Here is a 16,738-nt window from a genome sequence, read left to right as displayed (position 1 = left end):
AATGAAAGTGTTCATCAATGTATAGCAGAGTGCTTCAGAAGAACTTAGCTAAAGCCAGACGGTTGATTTAGCTTTTTGTGTCCTGCCATACTGCCACACACACACACACGGGTAATTAGTGCTGTCACAGCTTTGCCATCATCCCATCACAGCAAGGCCGTCTCCCCGGTGTCAGTCATAATATCGTTTCTATCATTATGTCCCAGATAAAGCGATACTAATCACACTCCTTATCACAGTGGGTCTACCAGTCGATGGCAAAATGATCTCGCTGAGTCCAACAAGGCTGTGTCATAGTTGTAGCTGCACATTCACTCATTGTTATTAAAGACGTACCTCAGCGGTTTTTGAACATTTACTGTTGAAAAGCTATGTCCCAGGTATAAATACAATGCAGCACACACACACAAAAGGGTAAAGAAATACGTTTTGAGCAAAATTGTTTTTTTGTTTTTTTGACACGACAGCAAACTTCAAGGAGTGGGCCGTTCAAAGAGTTGGTTTGATGGGAATCTGTGATGTCATCGGCCCTCCTTCTTGAGGAGCAATAGAGGAGCATGTCTTGTGCTATGTCACAACTTATCTGGACAGCCTATTGAGATGTGCCTATTGTTAAGTAAATCAGTTGTTAAATTAGGTCAAAAGTGGACTGGAGTGCCACTTTAAAGTAGGTGATGTTCTTTGATTATCATAGCCTAAGTAGATTAAAAACAGCAGTCCAAAAATGATAGCATAGGCAAGATGCTAACTAACTACTGTGAGCCGGAATTAAATATAGGTCTACCATTCCAGTCTGTCAACATGGGATTTGTTTCACTAGGCTATTCTTGGCTATTCATTAACTGACTGCAGGCAGGTATCTAGCATTCTGGCGATGGTTTGCCAATGCCAATGCTTTTTACATTTTGACTAGTGTAGCCTTGGCTGTGTAAAAAAAAAACGGTTTAGAAATCTACAATGTATAAATCTGACAAGGAATTTTCCCACTCTCTTTACTTCCCCCTCTCTTTTCCTTCCTTCCTTCCTTCCTTCCTTCCTTCCTTCCTTCCTTCCTTCCTTCCTTACTTCCTTACTTCCTTACTTCCTTAGGGCAGTTCGGAGGGCAGCTCTGGGATCCACGTTGTCCTTGGCAACGAGGCCTGTGACCTCGACTCCATGGTGTCGTCCCTCGCCTTCGCCTACTTTCTGTCCACAGTGAGTCAGCTAGCTTCTAGCCTGTGCCGCCTCTCATTAGTGAATCCCTCAACCCAGGTCGAAAATGAGTTACCATACCTGAAGTATCTATTCCCCTTCTCATATGTTTTTTATACGGTAACAAGTAATTGACACTTTACTTCAGGGCCGCTGGAAGTGGGGTCCTAGTGCCCTTGACAAACTTGGCCCTCGCAAGAGGCTTCCAGAATGATCTTATGCAATTATCAGCCATGTATTTTTGGGGTGTCTCACTACTGAGATTTCATTTTGTTTCGGCACCCCTGCTTTACTTGAGTCATAAGGACTACATAACACTCATAATCACGACATAACGTCAGTTATCATAAGCTGACACCAGTTATGCCATGATTATGACCGTGTTAAGTAGCCCTTATATAACAGGGGGTTTTAGTAAATTGTTACCCAAATTTGGTTTCCAAGAACACAGGATGAGATGTTACTATCCTTTGTGCAAGCACTTCCAAGAGTTAATGAACAGTGAGCCTGGTGAAATTTGGGGAGCGCATCATCAGTAGTGTACCTTTGGTTCCTAGGGTGTTTCGGCCTTTCACACTATACACCCTCCCCAAAGGCGGCCAGCGACAGGGTGATCAATCCTACGCTTGCGTCCCATTCCCAATTAGTCATAGGAGTTGCCTTGTTGATGATAGCCAACATCCCATGGGACTATGCATGGCAGGGGCATCCTCCTCCCTGAGTCAAGCATTGTTGACCGCATACCTCCTGGCCCTCTCACTTCGGGGCCCAGCTGGGGTCTTTCCTCTTCATCCAGAGCCACTGACTGCTGCCTTCTGCCGCCTCCGATACAGCTTTGATTGCCGAACGCTGGCTCTGGCCCTTAATTCCAAGGTCTCTAAGCAGTCTGGTTGTAGATGTTGCCACAAAACCTCTGCAGCCCACCTCCACTGGTCGGACTTCTGTGTTCCAGCCATGATGCCGTGCTTCGGCAGCTAGATCGGCATAGCGCAGATGCTTTCGCTCATAAGCCTCATCTACTGAGTCCTCCCAGGGTACTGTGAGCTCAATGATGAAGACCTTCTTGAGTGAACGGGACCAGAGCACCATGTCAGGTCTTAGGGTGGTGGTCGCGATCTCCGGAGGAAACACAAGTTGCCGGCCAATGTCAGCTAGCATTTTCCAGTCGCGGGCCAAGCGCAGCTGGTCTCGCTCTAATGGTGTCGAGCCGCGCTTCGGTGGTTTAGCCCCTTCGCGGACAAAGTTTGTCCGTAAGGGGTGTGATGCTGCTGGGGGTGGTAGGGAGTTGGTGGCAGCTCGCTTGTCCTCCAGGGCGGACGCAAGGTTTTTAAGGACTTGGTTGTGACGCCAAGTGTAGCGTCCTTGAGTGAGGCTTGTTTTACACCCTGTGAGAATGTGCCTGAGGTTGGCTGGCATGGAACAGAGGGCACAGTCCGGATCTTCACCATACCATTGGTGAAGATTAACTGGTGTTGGAAGGACGTCATATGTTGCTCTGATGGAGAAGCTCAACCGCCTCGCTTCCATGGCCCACAGATCCTTCCAGCTTATCTTCCTCTTCTCCACACTGTCCCATCGAGTCCACTGTCCCTGTTTGGAAAGAGAGACTGCCTTGGCCCACCTTGCAGCCTCCTCCTGATGGCGTACTTCCTGCACTACCATCTTCCGCCGCTCTGGTGCAGTGGCCTTACTCCAAGCAGCACGGCTAGTTAGCCCAAGGCCTCCTCTCCCTTGCTGAACATGACCCACAATGTCAGCATGTCTGAGGGCTGCTGTTGCCTCCTGGACTGCTTTTCCTGGCCTCCATTTGCGCCCAGTTGCCAAGGTCGGCGCGTTGTTGCTCACCACTGGGTCTCGAGATTCATTCAGTGTCATCTGGAGCCTGGTTTTTGAACACTTGAATTCCTCTGTTAGACTGGTGAGGGGCAGCTTGAGGACACCATCTCCATAGAGGCCTATGGTGGTAAGGCATCGTGGAACTCCGAGCCACTTCTTTAAGTAGCCTGTGACTCCTCTTTCCATCTTCTCCACTGTTGAGATTGGAACCTCATACACTGCTAAGGGCCACAACACCCGGGGTAGGAGACCAAACTGCAGACACCAGGCCTTTAACTTTCCAGGTAGCTGGGTGTTGTCGATGGACTGTAGGCTACTACTGATGTCTTTGCGCAGCTGTTGCACCTGGTCTTTGTCCTTCAGGCTTGCATCATACCACCTTCCAAGGCTTTTTACCGGCTGCTCAGACACTGTTGGGATTTGGTCATCTCCGATGAAGAATTTCAGGTCAGAGAGTACTCCCTTCACAATCGAGATGCTGCGTGACTTGGATGGTTTAATCTTCATACGGGCCCAGCTGATGTTCTCCTCGAGTTTTCTGAGCAGTCTCCTGGTGCATGGGACAGTGGTGGTCAATGTTGTAATGTCGTCCATGTAGGCTCTGAGTGGAGGGAGGCGGAAACCAGAGTCGACCCGCTGTCCACCAGCAACCCATTTTGAGGATCTGATGATAACCTCCATTGCCATTATGAATGCCAACGGAGAAATGGTACATCCCGCCATTATACCTACATTCAGGCACTGCCATGAGGTGGTGAACTCTGAGGTGGTAAAGCAGAACTGCAGATCCTGGAAGTACGACTTCACCAGGGTTGTGATGGTGTCCGGTATGTGGAAAAATCTGAAGGCAGACCACAGGAGTTCATGGGGCACAGAGCCAAATGCATTGGCGAGGTCAAGAAAGACTACATGGAGGTCCCTTTTTTCCACCTTGGCCATTTGGATCTGGTGCCAGATCATGCTGGAATGTTCCAAGCAGCCAGAGAACCCTGATATTCCTGCCTTCTGTACAGATGTATCGACGTACGCATTCCTTTGCAGGTACTCGGCCATCCTCTGGGCAATGACCCTAAAGAAGATTTTACCCTCGACATTCAGTAAGGAGATTGGGCGGAATTGGCTGATGTTCACTGCATCCTTCTCCTTAGGGATCAGGACCCCGCCTGCCCTACGCCACACTTTGGGTATTATCTTATTTTTCCAAGCTGTTCTCATAAGCCTCCAGAGGAACCTCAGGACGTCTGGTGCGTTCTTATACACTTTGTACGGGACTCCATTTGGCCCCGGGGCTGATGCTGTTCTTGCCCGTCGAACTGTGTTTTCCACCTCTTTCCATGTCGGAGGGCTGGTCTCAATATGATGTTCCGGGGGTTCAATGGGTGGGATATCTGATGGGATGGCCAGATGTTCATGTCGCTTTGAGTCAAAGTTTGTTGTTCTCAGGTGCTCCTCTAGGTCTTTCTTTGTTGTTTTTAGAGCTCCACTTTTTTCCTTCGTGAAGAGACTTTTAAGGAACTTGAAGGGATCTTTATAGAATCGAGTTCTAGTTTGTTCTAGAAAATACATTCACTACATGGCCAAAAGTATGTCTGCTCGTCAAACATCTCATTCCAAAATCATGGGAATTGATATGGAGTTGGTGCCCCCTTTGCTGCTATAACAGCCATTCTTCTGGGAAGGCTTTCCACTAGATGTTGGAACATTGCTGCGGGGACTTTCTTCCATTCAGCCAAAAGAGCATTAGTGAGGTCAGGAACTGATGTTGGACGATTAGGCCTGGCTCGCAGTCGGCGTTCCAATTCACCCCAAAGGTGTTTGATGGGGTTGAGATCAGGGCTCTTAGCAGGCCAGTCAAGTTCTTCCACACCAATCTCGACAAACCATTTCTGTATGGACCTCACTTTGAGCACGTGGGCCTTCCCCAAACTGTTTCCACAAAGTTGGAAGCACAGAGTCGTCTAGAATGTCATTGTATGCTGTAGCGTTACAATTTCCCTTCACTGGAACTAAGGGGCCTAGCCCAAACCATGAAAAACAGCCCCAAACCATTATTCCTCCTCCACCAAACTTTACAGTTGGCACTATGTATTGGGACAGGTAGCGTTCTCCTGGCATCCATCAAACCTAGATTAATCTGTTGGACTGCCAGATGGTGAAGCGTGATTTATCGCTCCAGAGAACGAGTTTCCACTGCTCCAGAGTCCAATTGCTGAGAGCTTTACACCACTCCAGTCGATGTTTGGCATTGCCATGGTGGTCTTAGGCTTGTGAGTGGCTGCTCTGCTATGGAAACCCATTTTATGAAGCTCCCAACAAACAGTTATTGTGCTGACGTTGCTTCCAGAGGCAGTTTGGAAATTGGTAGTGAGTGTTATTGCTCTTAGATGTTTCCACTTCACAATAACAGCACTTACAGTTGACCGGTGCAGCTCTAGCAGGGCAGAAATTTTACGACCTGACTTGTTGGGAAGGTGGCATCCTATGACGGTGCCACGTTGAAAGTTATGGAGCTCTTCAGTAAGGCCATTTCACTGCAAATGTTTGTCTATGGAGATTGCAAGGGGGGTCCACATACTTTTGGTGATGTAGTGTACCTTCTGGAAATCTTCTAGTATGAAGACCCATAGACTCTATGTTGTGGTTGTTTGAAATCAAATTTGTAAATTAATATGTCCTGCTATGCAGTAATTCATATATCTCCTAATTTAACTTGTTAATAGTGTTGAGAGAGCTGGGCCAAGTCCTGAAGCATCCCCAGCTCAGAGTGACTCATTTCTAGGTCTGAGGTCCATGAATAGCTTAACCAAGCGTAATCAAAATTCCCAGAATTCTCCAAAATAGGACCAGACAACCTTCAGAATCACTCGGATCATACTCATAAAAACTGTGCCCTGGCCACCAGCCACCGGTCTCTCCTTATCTTTCGTTACTGCATTGATCCATCTGCCCTCCCTAACCCGTGCCTATAGCTGCTCGCTAGCCTATACGCCCCCGCTACTCATGAAATATTCACACAGCCTCAGATATTCAAGATACGCCAAAGGTCTGAGAAGGTGGACAAAAACATTGCAGAGGAATCCCAGCTAACCTCAGCAGGAAGGTGTGTTGGTGTCAGATGTCTGTTTTGAACTGGTCTCCCTCTTCCATCCTTTCCTCCTCTCCTCCTTTTCCCTTCCTCTTCTTCCATCCCCCTTTGTTCCCAGACGTCTGGCAGCTCGTGTAAGACTGTGGTGCCAGTGCTGAACATCCCGAGAGCCGAGTTCCCCCTACGTTTAGACAACGTGTTCCTGCTGAAGGAGAGTGGGGTTCCATCAGAGGCTCTGGTGTTCCGTGACGAGGTGGACCTGGCAGGGCTCCATAGAGCCAAGAGGCTGGTTCTCTCCCTAGTGGACCACAACGTGCTTCCTAGGTCAGGGGTTGCAACATGACTCTTCCTATTTATTTTCTCACACTGTCACGTCCTGACCTTAGTTCCTTTTTTATGTCTCTATTTTAGTTTGGTCAGGGCGTGAGTTGGGGTGGGCATTCTATTTGTTGTTCTATGTTTTTGTATTTCTGTGTTTGGCCTGGTATGGTTCCCAATCAGAGGCAGCTGTTTATCGTTGTCTCTGATTGAGAACCATACTTAGGCAGCCTGTTTTCCCACTATGATTTGTGGGTAGTTGTTTTCTGTTTTGTGTTGCTGCACCTTACAGGACTGTTTCGTTTTCGTTTCACTCTCTTTGTTATTTTGTTTAGTGTTTCTATTCTAATAAATATAACATGAACACTTACCACGCTGCGCATTGGTCCGATCCATCTTATTCCTCATCAGAAGAGGAAGACAATCATTACACACACTCTCTTTTCTGACATTCTCTCCCTTGCCATCTCTGCCTTTCTCTCACTCAGACTTTCTACCAATGATACCTACAGTATCAAATAGTATTGACAACACAGGAGAACTTTGTGGGAAAGTGCCTGATATGTGGAGGGCCAGTTTCCCGGACCCAGATTAAGAAAACGTGTTTTTTTTGTGACACTTTTTACCCATTTTTCTCCCCAATTTCATGACAGTCTTGTCTCATCGCTGCAACTCCCCTACGGACTCGGGGGAGGCGAAGGTTGAGAGCTGTGCATCCTTTGAAACACGACCAAGCCAAGCCACACTGCTTCTTGACACACTGCTCGCTTAACCCGGAAGCCAGCCGCACCAATGTGTCGGAGGAAACACCGTCCAGCTGTCGATCAAAGTCAGCTTGCAGGCACTCGGCTCACCACAAGGAGTCGCTAGAGCACGATGGGACAAGGAAATCCCGGCCGGCCAAACCCTCCCCTAACCCGGACGACGCTGGGCCAATTGTGTGCCGCCTCATGGGTCTCCTGGTCACAGCCGGCTGTAACACAGCCTGGGATCGAACCCGAGTCTGTAGTGAAACCTCAAGCATTGTGATGCAGTGCCTTAGACGGCTGCGCCACTCGGGAGGCAGAAAAGACATAGTTAAGGATATGTGACACAATGTATTTCACAATATTCACTCAACTCCAACTTTTCCCCGTAGTGCCGACATTGACTTGGAGGAGGCAGTTGTGGAAGTCATTGATCACCACCACCTCGAGAGGACACCCTCCACTTCCTGTTCAGTCACCATGGAAACCGTGGGTTCCTGTGCCACCTTGGTGACAGAGTACATTCACCACAAGGCACCTGAAGTGCTAGACAGACAGGTGGCCCAATTATTATACGGTAAGGTTGCCACAGCAATAATTCTCTCATGTCCAGCATTCTCTATAACACGTGCCAAACTCCAGTACTTGAGGGTCACAATGTATCCAGGTCTTTAAACAATGCATACCTCAGAACTAGGCAGTGGAAATATGGCTGGAGGAATTTTGACTAAAATGGTAGTTGCGCTTGTTTGTCATTGCCAGCGGTAACCATTAGCTCAGTTCACCTATACTTGGCAGTGTGCCCACACAGGGGCCATTGTGCTGGATTGTGTCAACATGGCCCCAGAGGCAGGCAAGGTCACACCCAAGGACAGCCTTCTGGCCTGCCTACTGGAGTCGCGCTTCCCAGACCTGCCACCCAGGGGTGCCCTCTTCCAGTCCCTACAGAGCGCCAAGTTTGACATCTCAGGTAACAAAGAAAAACCCACCATGGGAAAAGTGTTGACAGGTGGACAAAATGACACTGCCTTGTTACTTGACATTCAGGGACATAGGTTGTCATGACAATATGACATTATTATGTCAGTATTATGACGCTGTTAGGACATACCATTCAAATAAAGTGTTACCCGTTTTTGAAAGAGTGTTGTAGAGTAAGTGTGAGAAATTACACGACGTCAAAAGAATGTTGTGGAGTGTCCATCTAGAAGTAAAAAAATAAAAATATGTCAAACCCTTTAGGTAGGAACCTCTGCTCTCTTGACCCAATGACTGGACAAAGCCATCGATCACGTGACACCATTCATTCCTATGTGCAGACTCAATAGCGCATTCAGGCCAACTGAAGTCGGTTAAGATGGCGTCTAATGGAGACATAACATGTGCAGTTTGAGCTACTCCAAGAAGAGACGTTGCAGGCTAGCTCAGCTCAAGCTGAAGGCCAACCGGCGTACTGTGATATTGGTACCATGATTGTCTTCTAAGTAATGTTTTCTTTACACAAAGATTGACCATGACGATTGCCATTTTTCAATTCACTTTAATGGGGCATCCTGTTTTCTGCTAACAATTCCTGCAGTACCTCGGTCGGCCTTGGACTTTCCAGGGCTTCAATGAAAGGGGACAGTCATTCTCCCTTGTGTTGACCTCATTCCAGGTTTATCTTACTATGTGTTATGTTATACTGGTACTGGGTAATGTTCATGATGACGTTGACCTTAACAAGAGCCCCAGGACCAGTGGAAACAAAATAGCCCCATAACATGAAAGATCCACCACCATATTTTAAAGTAGGTATTGGGTTCTTTTTATGCGTCCTTATTTCGACGCCATTACATACATTGTGTCAGAGATTTAAAAAAAATCAAATACTTGACCACATCCAATACTTGACTGTATTTGACTACATTTACACCCCGCGTTGTGGTAATTTACCATAGAAATAGAGTGTTGTTGTTTATCACTTATACAACCAAATCAAATCAAACTTTATTTGTCACTTGTGCCGAATACAAGTGTAGACCTTACCGTGAAATGCTTACTTACAAGCCCTTAACCAACAATGTAGTTCAAGAAGAGTTAAGAAAATATTTATCAAATAAACGAAAGTTTAAAAAATATATTTTTTTAAAAGTAACACAATAAGAATAACGAGGCTATATACAGGGGGTACCGGTACTGAGTCAGTGTGCAGGGGGTGCAGGTTAGTCGAGGTTGTTGATAATTGTACCACAGTCTGACGTATCTGCTCTGTGTGTGCGTGTCTGGTTAACTTCTACCATGGAGGGTTCAGGGCTGTTTGCCTTCAGAAAGGATTCACACCCCTGGACTTTTCCCCCCACATTGTGTTACAGCCAGAATTTAAAATGTATTACATTTAGATTGAGATTTTGTCACTGGCCTACACGCAATACTTCTACCATGGAGGGTTTTTGGGCTGCAGGGTAGCCTAGTGGTTAGAGCGTTGGACTAGTAACCGGAAGGTTGCGAGTTCAAACCCCCGAGCTGACAAGGTACAAATCTGTCGTTCTGCCCCTGAACAGGCAGTTAACCCACTGTTCCCAGGCCGTCATTGAAAATAAGAATTTGTTCTTAACTGACTTGCCTGGTTAAATAAAGAAAAAATAAAAAAAATACCCCATAATGTCAAATTGGAATTATGTTTTTTTAAATATTTGTACTAATTCATTAAAAATGAAAAGCTGAAATGTCTTAAGTCAATAAGTATTCAACGTCTTGGTTATGGCAAGCCTAAATAAGTTCAGTAGTACACATTTGCTTAACAAGTCACATAATAAGTTGCACGGCCTCACTCTGTGTGCAATAATAGTGTTTAACATGATTTTTAATAACTACCTCAAAAGTATCTGTAAGGTCCCTCAGTCTAGCAGTGAATTTCAAACACAGATTGAACCACAAAGTGTCATTCATTACCCAATTACATGCTGCCATTGTAATACTGTGTGTCACATTGGCTTGTGTTACAGGTCTTTCTACAGAGCAGATCCTGCTGAAGGACATGAAGGCTGTCTCCGGAGATTTTGTCACTGGCCTACACGCAATACTTCTACCATGGAGGGTTTTTGGGCTGCAGGGTAGCCTAGTGGTTAGAGCGTTGGACTAGTAACCGGAAGGTTGCGAGTTCAAACCCCCGAGCTGACAAGGTACAAATCTGTCGTTCTGCCCCTGAACAGGCAGTTAACCCACTGTTCCCAGGCCGTCATTGAAAATAAGAATTTGTTCTTAACTGACTTGCCTGGTTAAATAAAGAAAAAATAAAAAAAATACCCCATAATGTCAAATTGGAATTATGTTTTTTTAAATATTTGTACTAATTCATTAAAAATGAAAAGCTGAAATGTCTTAAGTCAATAAGTATTCAACGTCTTGGTTATGGCAAGCCTAAATAAGTTCAGTAGTACACATTTGCTTAACAAGTCACATAATAAGTTGCACGGCCTCACTCTGTGTGCAATAATAGTGTTTAACATGATTTTTAATAACTACCTCAAAAGTATCTGTAAGGTCCCTCAGTCTAGCAGTGAATTTCAAACACAGATTGAACCACAAAGTGTCATTCATTACCCAATTACATGCTGCCATTGTAATACTGTGTGTCACATTGGCTTGTGTTACAGGTCTTTCTACAGAGCAGATCCTGCTGAAGGACATGAAGGCTGTCTCCGGAGGCGACCTGAGACTGGCAGTCAGCGCTGTGTACATGACACTAGATGTACGTACTGTCTAACCATGCCGATACTTGAATTAATCCACTCTGTCACCACCTTGCTTTAAACTGATACTCAGCGATATTAGGTCACCATAAGAGCAGGTGCAGCCAGAGAGTGTGAGGCAAGGGGCTGCACTCGTCAGCACCAACACATACACTGTTAAACATCTGCACAGGAGTTTGCATCTTTCTAATGCAGTGTGATAGCTGCGTGACAACAAATGCTGACGATTGCAGCCTCTTGCTTCGCGCAGTCTTTGTTTGTGTCGGACGTTGCCGTGCTCCTCATGGTAAATGAATATTGCTGAGTCTACCTTTAACATCACCCTCTCAGCATCATACTGTGTGTGTGTGTGTGTGTGTGTGTGTGTGTGTGTGTGTGTGTGTGTGTGTGTGTGTGTGTGTGTGTGTGTGTGTGTGTGTGTGTGTGTGTGTGTGTGTACCTTTACTCTTCCCCGTTAACAGCGATGCGTTAAAATGGCCGACTTTGCCTTTGAGTAACTAACTCTTTAACAAATTTGGGTTTGCAGATGATTCCCCAAGTCATAATTCCGACTCCTTTGGGAAAATTCTATTCCACTATTAGAATCTTTCCTTTTCAGTCATACTCTTCAGTCACTCTACAATGTCACCAATTTAGCTATCAGACTCATGTTGGAGCGTGCCCCTGGCTATCTGTAAATTATGTCTGAGTGTTGGAGTGTTCCCCTGGCTATCTGTAAATTATGTCTGAGTGTTGGAGCGTGCCCCTGGCTATCTGTAAATTACGTCTGAGTGTTGGAGAGTTCCCCTGGCTATCTGTACATGATGTCTGAAGGTTGGAGTGTTCCCCTGGCCATCTGTAAATTACGTCTGAGTGTTGGAGTGTGCCCCTGGCTATCTGTAAATTATGTCTGAGTGTTGGAGTGTTCCCCTGGCTATCTGTAAATGATGTCTGAGTGTTGGAGCGTGCCCCTGGCTATCTGTAAATTACGTCTGAGTGTTGGAGAGTTCCCCTGGCTATCTGTACATGATGTCTGAAGGTTGGAGTGTTCCCCTGGCTATCTGTAAATATGTCTGAGTGTTGGAGCGTGCCCCTGGCTATCTGTAAATTACGTCTGAGTGTTGGAGTGTTCCCCTGGCCATCTGTAAATTACGTCTGAGTGTTGGAGTGTGCCCCTGGCTATCTGTAAATGATGTCTGAGTGTTGGAGCGTGCTCCTGGCGATCTGTAAAGGATGTCTGAGTGTTGGAGTGTGCCCCTGGCTATCTGTAAATGATGTCTGAGTGTTGGAGCGTGCCCCTGGCTATCTGTAAATTACGTCTGAGTGTTGGAGCGTGCCCCTGGCTATCTGTAAATTACGTCTGAGTGTTTGAGTGTTCCCCTGGCCATCTGTAAATTACGTCTGAGTGTTGGAGTGTGCCCATGGCTATCTGTAAATGATGTCTGAGTGTTGGAGTGTGCCCCTGGCTATCTGTAAATGATGTCTGAGTGTTGGAGCGTGCCCCTGGCTATCTGTTAATGATGTCTGAAGGTTGGAGTGTTCCCCTGGCCATCTGTAAATTACGTCTGAGTGTTGGAGTGTGCCCCTGGCTATCTGTAAATTACGTCTGAGTGTTGGAGTGTGCCCCTGGCTATCTGTAAATGATGTCTGAGTGTTGGAGTGTGCCCCTGGCTATCTGTAAATGATGTCTGAGTGTTGGAGCGTGCTCCTGGCTATCTGTAAATGATTTCTGAGTGTTGGAGTGTGCCCCTGGCTATCTGTAAATGATGTCTGAGTGTTGGAGTGTGCCCCTGGCTATCTGTAAATGATGTCTGAAGGTTGGAGTGTTCCCCTGGCCATCTGTAAATTACGTCTGAGTGTTGGAGTGTGCCCCTGGCTATCTGTAAATGATGTCTGAGTGTTGGAGTGTGCCCCTGGCTATCTGTAAATTATGTCTGAGTGTTGGAGCGTGCCCCTGGCTATCTGTAAATGATGTCTGAAGGTTGGAGTGTTCCCCTGGCCATCTGTAAATTACGTCTGAGTGTTGGAGTGTGCCCCTGGCTATCTGTAAATTATGTCTGAGTGTTGGAGCGTGCCCCTGGCTATCTGTAAATTACGTCTGAGTGTTGGAGTGTTCCCCTGGCTATCTGTAAATTATGTCTGAGTGTTGGAGCGTGCCCCTGGCTATCTGTAAATTACGTCTGACTGTTGGAGTGTTCCCCTGGCTATCTGTAAATTATGTCTGAGTGTTGGAGCGTGCCCCTGGCCATCTGTAAATTACGTCTGAGTGTTGGAGTGTGCCCCTGGCTATCTGTAAATGATGTCTGAGTGTTGGAGCGTGCTCCTGGCTATCTGTAAATAATGTATTATTATTATTATGTGATATGAAGCATGTCTGTAAGTGAGATAAATCAAAGTATTCAAGGCTGCCTGTTGCTGTTATTTATTAGTGTGTTTTTCCTCTCAGGCATATGCAGGCACGACAATTTCAGATTATTAGTCCATGTTAAAACAGCAACTATGAAATAGCAATACACCTTTAAGTGTGTTTCACATTCTGCTGTAGGTGAGCCAAGCATTAGAAAAGGCCCGGAACCCCTCTCTGTGCACCTCTCCAATGAGCAGCCCCTTCAATGACATCAAGTCCTATCTCATCAAGTCCTATCTCCAAGGCAATGCGCTGGCCTCCCGAATTACATCTGAGTGTTGGAGCGTGCCCCTGGCTATCTGTAAATTACGTCTGAGTGTTGGAGTGTGCCCCTGTCCATCTGTAAATTACTTCTGAGTGTTGGAGTGTGCCCCTGGCTATCTGTAAATGATGTCTGAGTGTTGGAGTGTGCTCCTGGCTATCTGTAAATGATGTCTGAAGGTTGGAGTGTTCCCCTGGCCATCTGTAAATTACGTCTGAGTGTTGGAGTGTGCCCCTGGCTATCTGTAAATGATGTCTGAGTGTTGGAGCGTGCTCCTGGCTATCTGTAAATGATGTCTGAGTGTTGGAGTGTGCCCCTGGCTATCTGTAAATGATGTCTGAGTGTTGGAGCGTGCCCCTGGCAATCTGTAAATTACGTCTGAGTGTTGGAGAGTTCCCCTGGCTATCTGTAAATGATGTCTGAAGGTTGGAGTGTTCCCCTGGCTATCTGTAAATATGTCTGAGTGTTGGAGCGTGCCCCTGGCTATCTGTAAATTACGTCTGAGTGTTGGAGTGTTCCCCTGGCCATCTGTAAATTACGTCTGAGTGTTGGAGTGTGCCCCTGGCTATCTGTAAATGATGTCTGAGTGTTGGAGCGTGCTCCTGGCTATCTGTAAAGGATGTCTGAGTGTTGGAGTGTGCCCCTGGCTATCTGTAAATTACGTCTGAGTGTTGGAGCGTGCCCCTGGCTATCTGTAAATTACGTCTGAGTGTTGGAGTGTGCCCCTGTCCATCTGTAAATTACTTCTGAGTGTTGGAGTGTGCCCCTGGCTATCTGTAAATGATGTCTGAGTGTTGGAGTGTGCCCCTGGCTATCTGTAAATGATGTCTGAGTGTTGGAGCGTGCTCCTGGCTATCTGTAAATTATGTCTGAGTGTTGGAGTGTGCCCCTGGCTATCTGTAAATTACGTCTGAGTGTTGGAGTGTGCCCCTGGTTATCTGTAAATGATGTCTGAGTGTTGGAGTGTGCTCCTGGCTATCTGTAAATGATGTCTGAAGGTTGGAGTGTTCCCCTGGCCATCTGTAAATTACGTCTGAGTGTTGGAGTGTGCCCCTGGCTATCTGTAAATGATGTCTGAGTGTTGGAGCGTGCTCCTGGCTATCTGTAAATGATGTCTGAGTGTTGGAGTGTGCCCCTGGCTATCTGTAAATGATGTCTGAGTGTTGGAGCGTGCCCCTGGCTATCTGTAAATGATGTCTGAGTGTTGGAGTGTGCCCCTGGCTATCTGTAAATGATGTCTGAGTGTTGGAGCGTGCCCCTGGCTATCTGTTAATGATGTCTGAAGGTTGGAGTGTTCCCCTGGCCATCTGTAAATTACGTCTGAGTGTTGGAGTGTGCCCCTGGCTATCTGTAAATTACGTCTGAGTGTTGGAGTGTGCCCCTGGCTATCTGTAAATGATGTCTGAGTGTTGGAGTGTGCCCCTGGCTATCTGTAAATGATGTCTGAGTGTTGGAGCGTGCTCCTGGCTATCTGTAAATGATTTCTGAGTGTTGGAGTGTGCCCCTGGCTATCTGTAAATGATGTCTGAGTGTTGGAGTGTGCCCCTGGCTATCTGTAAATGATGTCTGAGTGTTGGAGTGTGCCCCTGGCTATCTGTAAATGATGTCTGAGTGTTGGAGCGTGCTCCTGGCTATCTGTAAATGATTTCTGAGTGTTGGAGTGTGCCCCTGGCTATCTGTAAATGATGTCTGAGTGTTGGAGTGTGCCCCTGGCTATCTGTAAATGATGTCTGAGTGTTGGAGTGTGCCCCTGGCTATCTGTAAATGATGTCTGAGTGTTGGAGCGTGCTCCTGGCTATCTGTAAATGATTTCTGAGTGTTGGAGTGTGCCCCTGGCTATCTGTAAATGATGTCTGAGTGTTGGAGTGTGCCCCTGGCTATCTGTAAATGATGTCTGAAGGTTGGAGTGTTCCCCTGGCCATCTGTAAATTACGTCTGAGTGTTGGAGTGTGCCCCTGGCTATCTGTAAATGATGTCTGAGTGTTGGAGTGTGCCCCTGGCTATCTGTAAATGATGTCTGAGTGTTGGAGCGTGCCCCTGGCTATCTGTAAATGATGTCTGAAGGTTGGAGTGTTCCCCTGGCCATCTGTAAATTACGTCTGAGTGTTGGAGTGTGCCCCTGGCTATCTGTAAATTATGTCTGAGTGTTGGAGCGTGCCCCTGGCTATCTGTAAATTACGTCTGAGTGTTGGAGTGTTCCCCTGGCTATCTGTAAATTATGTCTGAGTGTTGGAGCGTGCCCCTGGCTATCTGTAAATTACGTCTGAGTGTTGGAGAGTTCCCCTGGCTATCTGTAAATGATGTCTGAAGGTTGGAGTGTTCCCCTGGCTATCTGTAAATATGTCTGAGTGTTGGAGCGTGCCCCTGGCTATCTGTAAATTACGTCTGAGTGTTGGAGTGTTCCCCTGGCCATCTGTAAATTACGTCTGAGTGTTGGAGTGTGCCCCTGGCTATCTGTAAATGATGTCTGAGTGTTGGAGCGTGCTCCTGGCTATCTGTAAAGGATGTCTGAGTGTTGGAGTGTGCCCCTGGCTATCTGTAAATTATGTCTGAGTGTTGGAGCGTGCCCCTGGCTATCTGTAAATTACGTCTGAGTGTTGGAGTGTGCCCCTGTCCATCTGTAAATTACTTCTGAGTGTTGGAGTGTGCCCCTGGCTATCTGTAAATGATGTCTGAGTGTTGGAGTGTGCCCCTGGCTATCTGTAAATGATGTCTGAGTGTTGGAGCGTGCTCCTGGCTATCTGTAAATTATGTCTGAGTGTTGGAGTGTGCCCCTGGCTATCTGTAAATTACGTCTGAGTGTTGGAGTGTGCCCCTGGTTATCTGTAAATTATGTCTGAGTGTTGGAGCGTGCCCCTGGCTATCTGTAAATTATGTCTGAGTGTTGGAGGGTTCCCCTGGCTATCTGTAAATGATGTCTGAGTGTTGGAGCGTGCCCCTGGCTATCTGTAAATTACGTCTGAGTGTTGGAGAGTTCCCCTGGCTATCTGTAAATGATGTCTGAAGGTTGGAGTGTTCCCCTGGCTATCTGAAAATATGTCTGAGTGTTGGAGCGTGCCCCTGGCTATCTGTAAATTACGTCTGAGTGTTGGAGTGTTCCCCTGGCTATCTTTAAATGATGTCTGAGTGTTGGAGTGTGCCCCTGGCTATCTGTAAATGATGTCTGAGTGTTGGAGCGTG

The 16,738-nt window shown here is 46.7% G+C and overlaps 1 protein-coding gene across 4 annotated transcripts in view; it reads left to right on the top strand.

The window, feature by feature from the left end:
- LOC110496281 (exopolyphosphatase PRUNE1) overlaps positions 1-16,738 on the top strand; it is a 28,751-nt gene that overhangs the window by 6,739 nt on the left and 5,274 nt on the right. For 3 of the 4 annotated variants that reach the window (XM_036952848.1, XM_036952847.1, XM_021572085.2), the window contains 5 exons: positions 1,090-1,194; positions 6,231-6,436; positions 7,569-7,753; positions 7,988-8,146; positions 10,815-10,909. In XM_036952848.1, coding sequence (XP_036808743.1) covers positions 1,156-1,194; positions 6,231-6,436; positions 7,569-7,753; positions 7,988-8,146; positions 10,815-10,909 — 684 coding nt within the window. In that variant the 5' untranslated portion in view covers positions 1,090-1,155. The remainder of the gene's footprint in view (positions 1-1,089; positions 1,195-6,230; positions 6,437-7,568; positions 7,754-7,987; positions 8,147-10,814; positions 10,910-16,738) is intronic. The other variant, XM_021572086.2, reaches the window with a different exon arrangement.

The sequence above is a fragment of the Oncorhynchus mykiss genome, chromosome 18, assembly GCF_013265735.2.
Source record: "Oncorhynchus mykiss isolate Arlee chromosome 18, USDA_OmykA_1.1, whole genome shotgun sequence".
Lineage (NCBI taxonomy): Eukaryota > Metazoa > Chordata > Actinopteri > Salmoniformes > Salmonidae > Oncorhynchus > Oncorhynchus mykiss.
The sequence above is the reverse complement of the archived record's forward strand: the minus strand, read 5'-3'. Positions and strand labels throughout refer to the sequence as shown.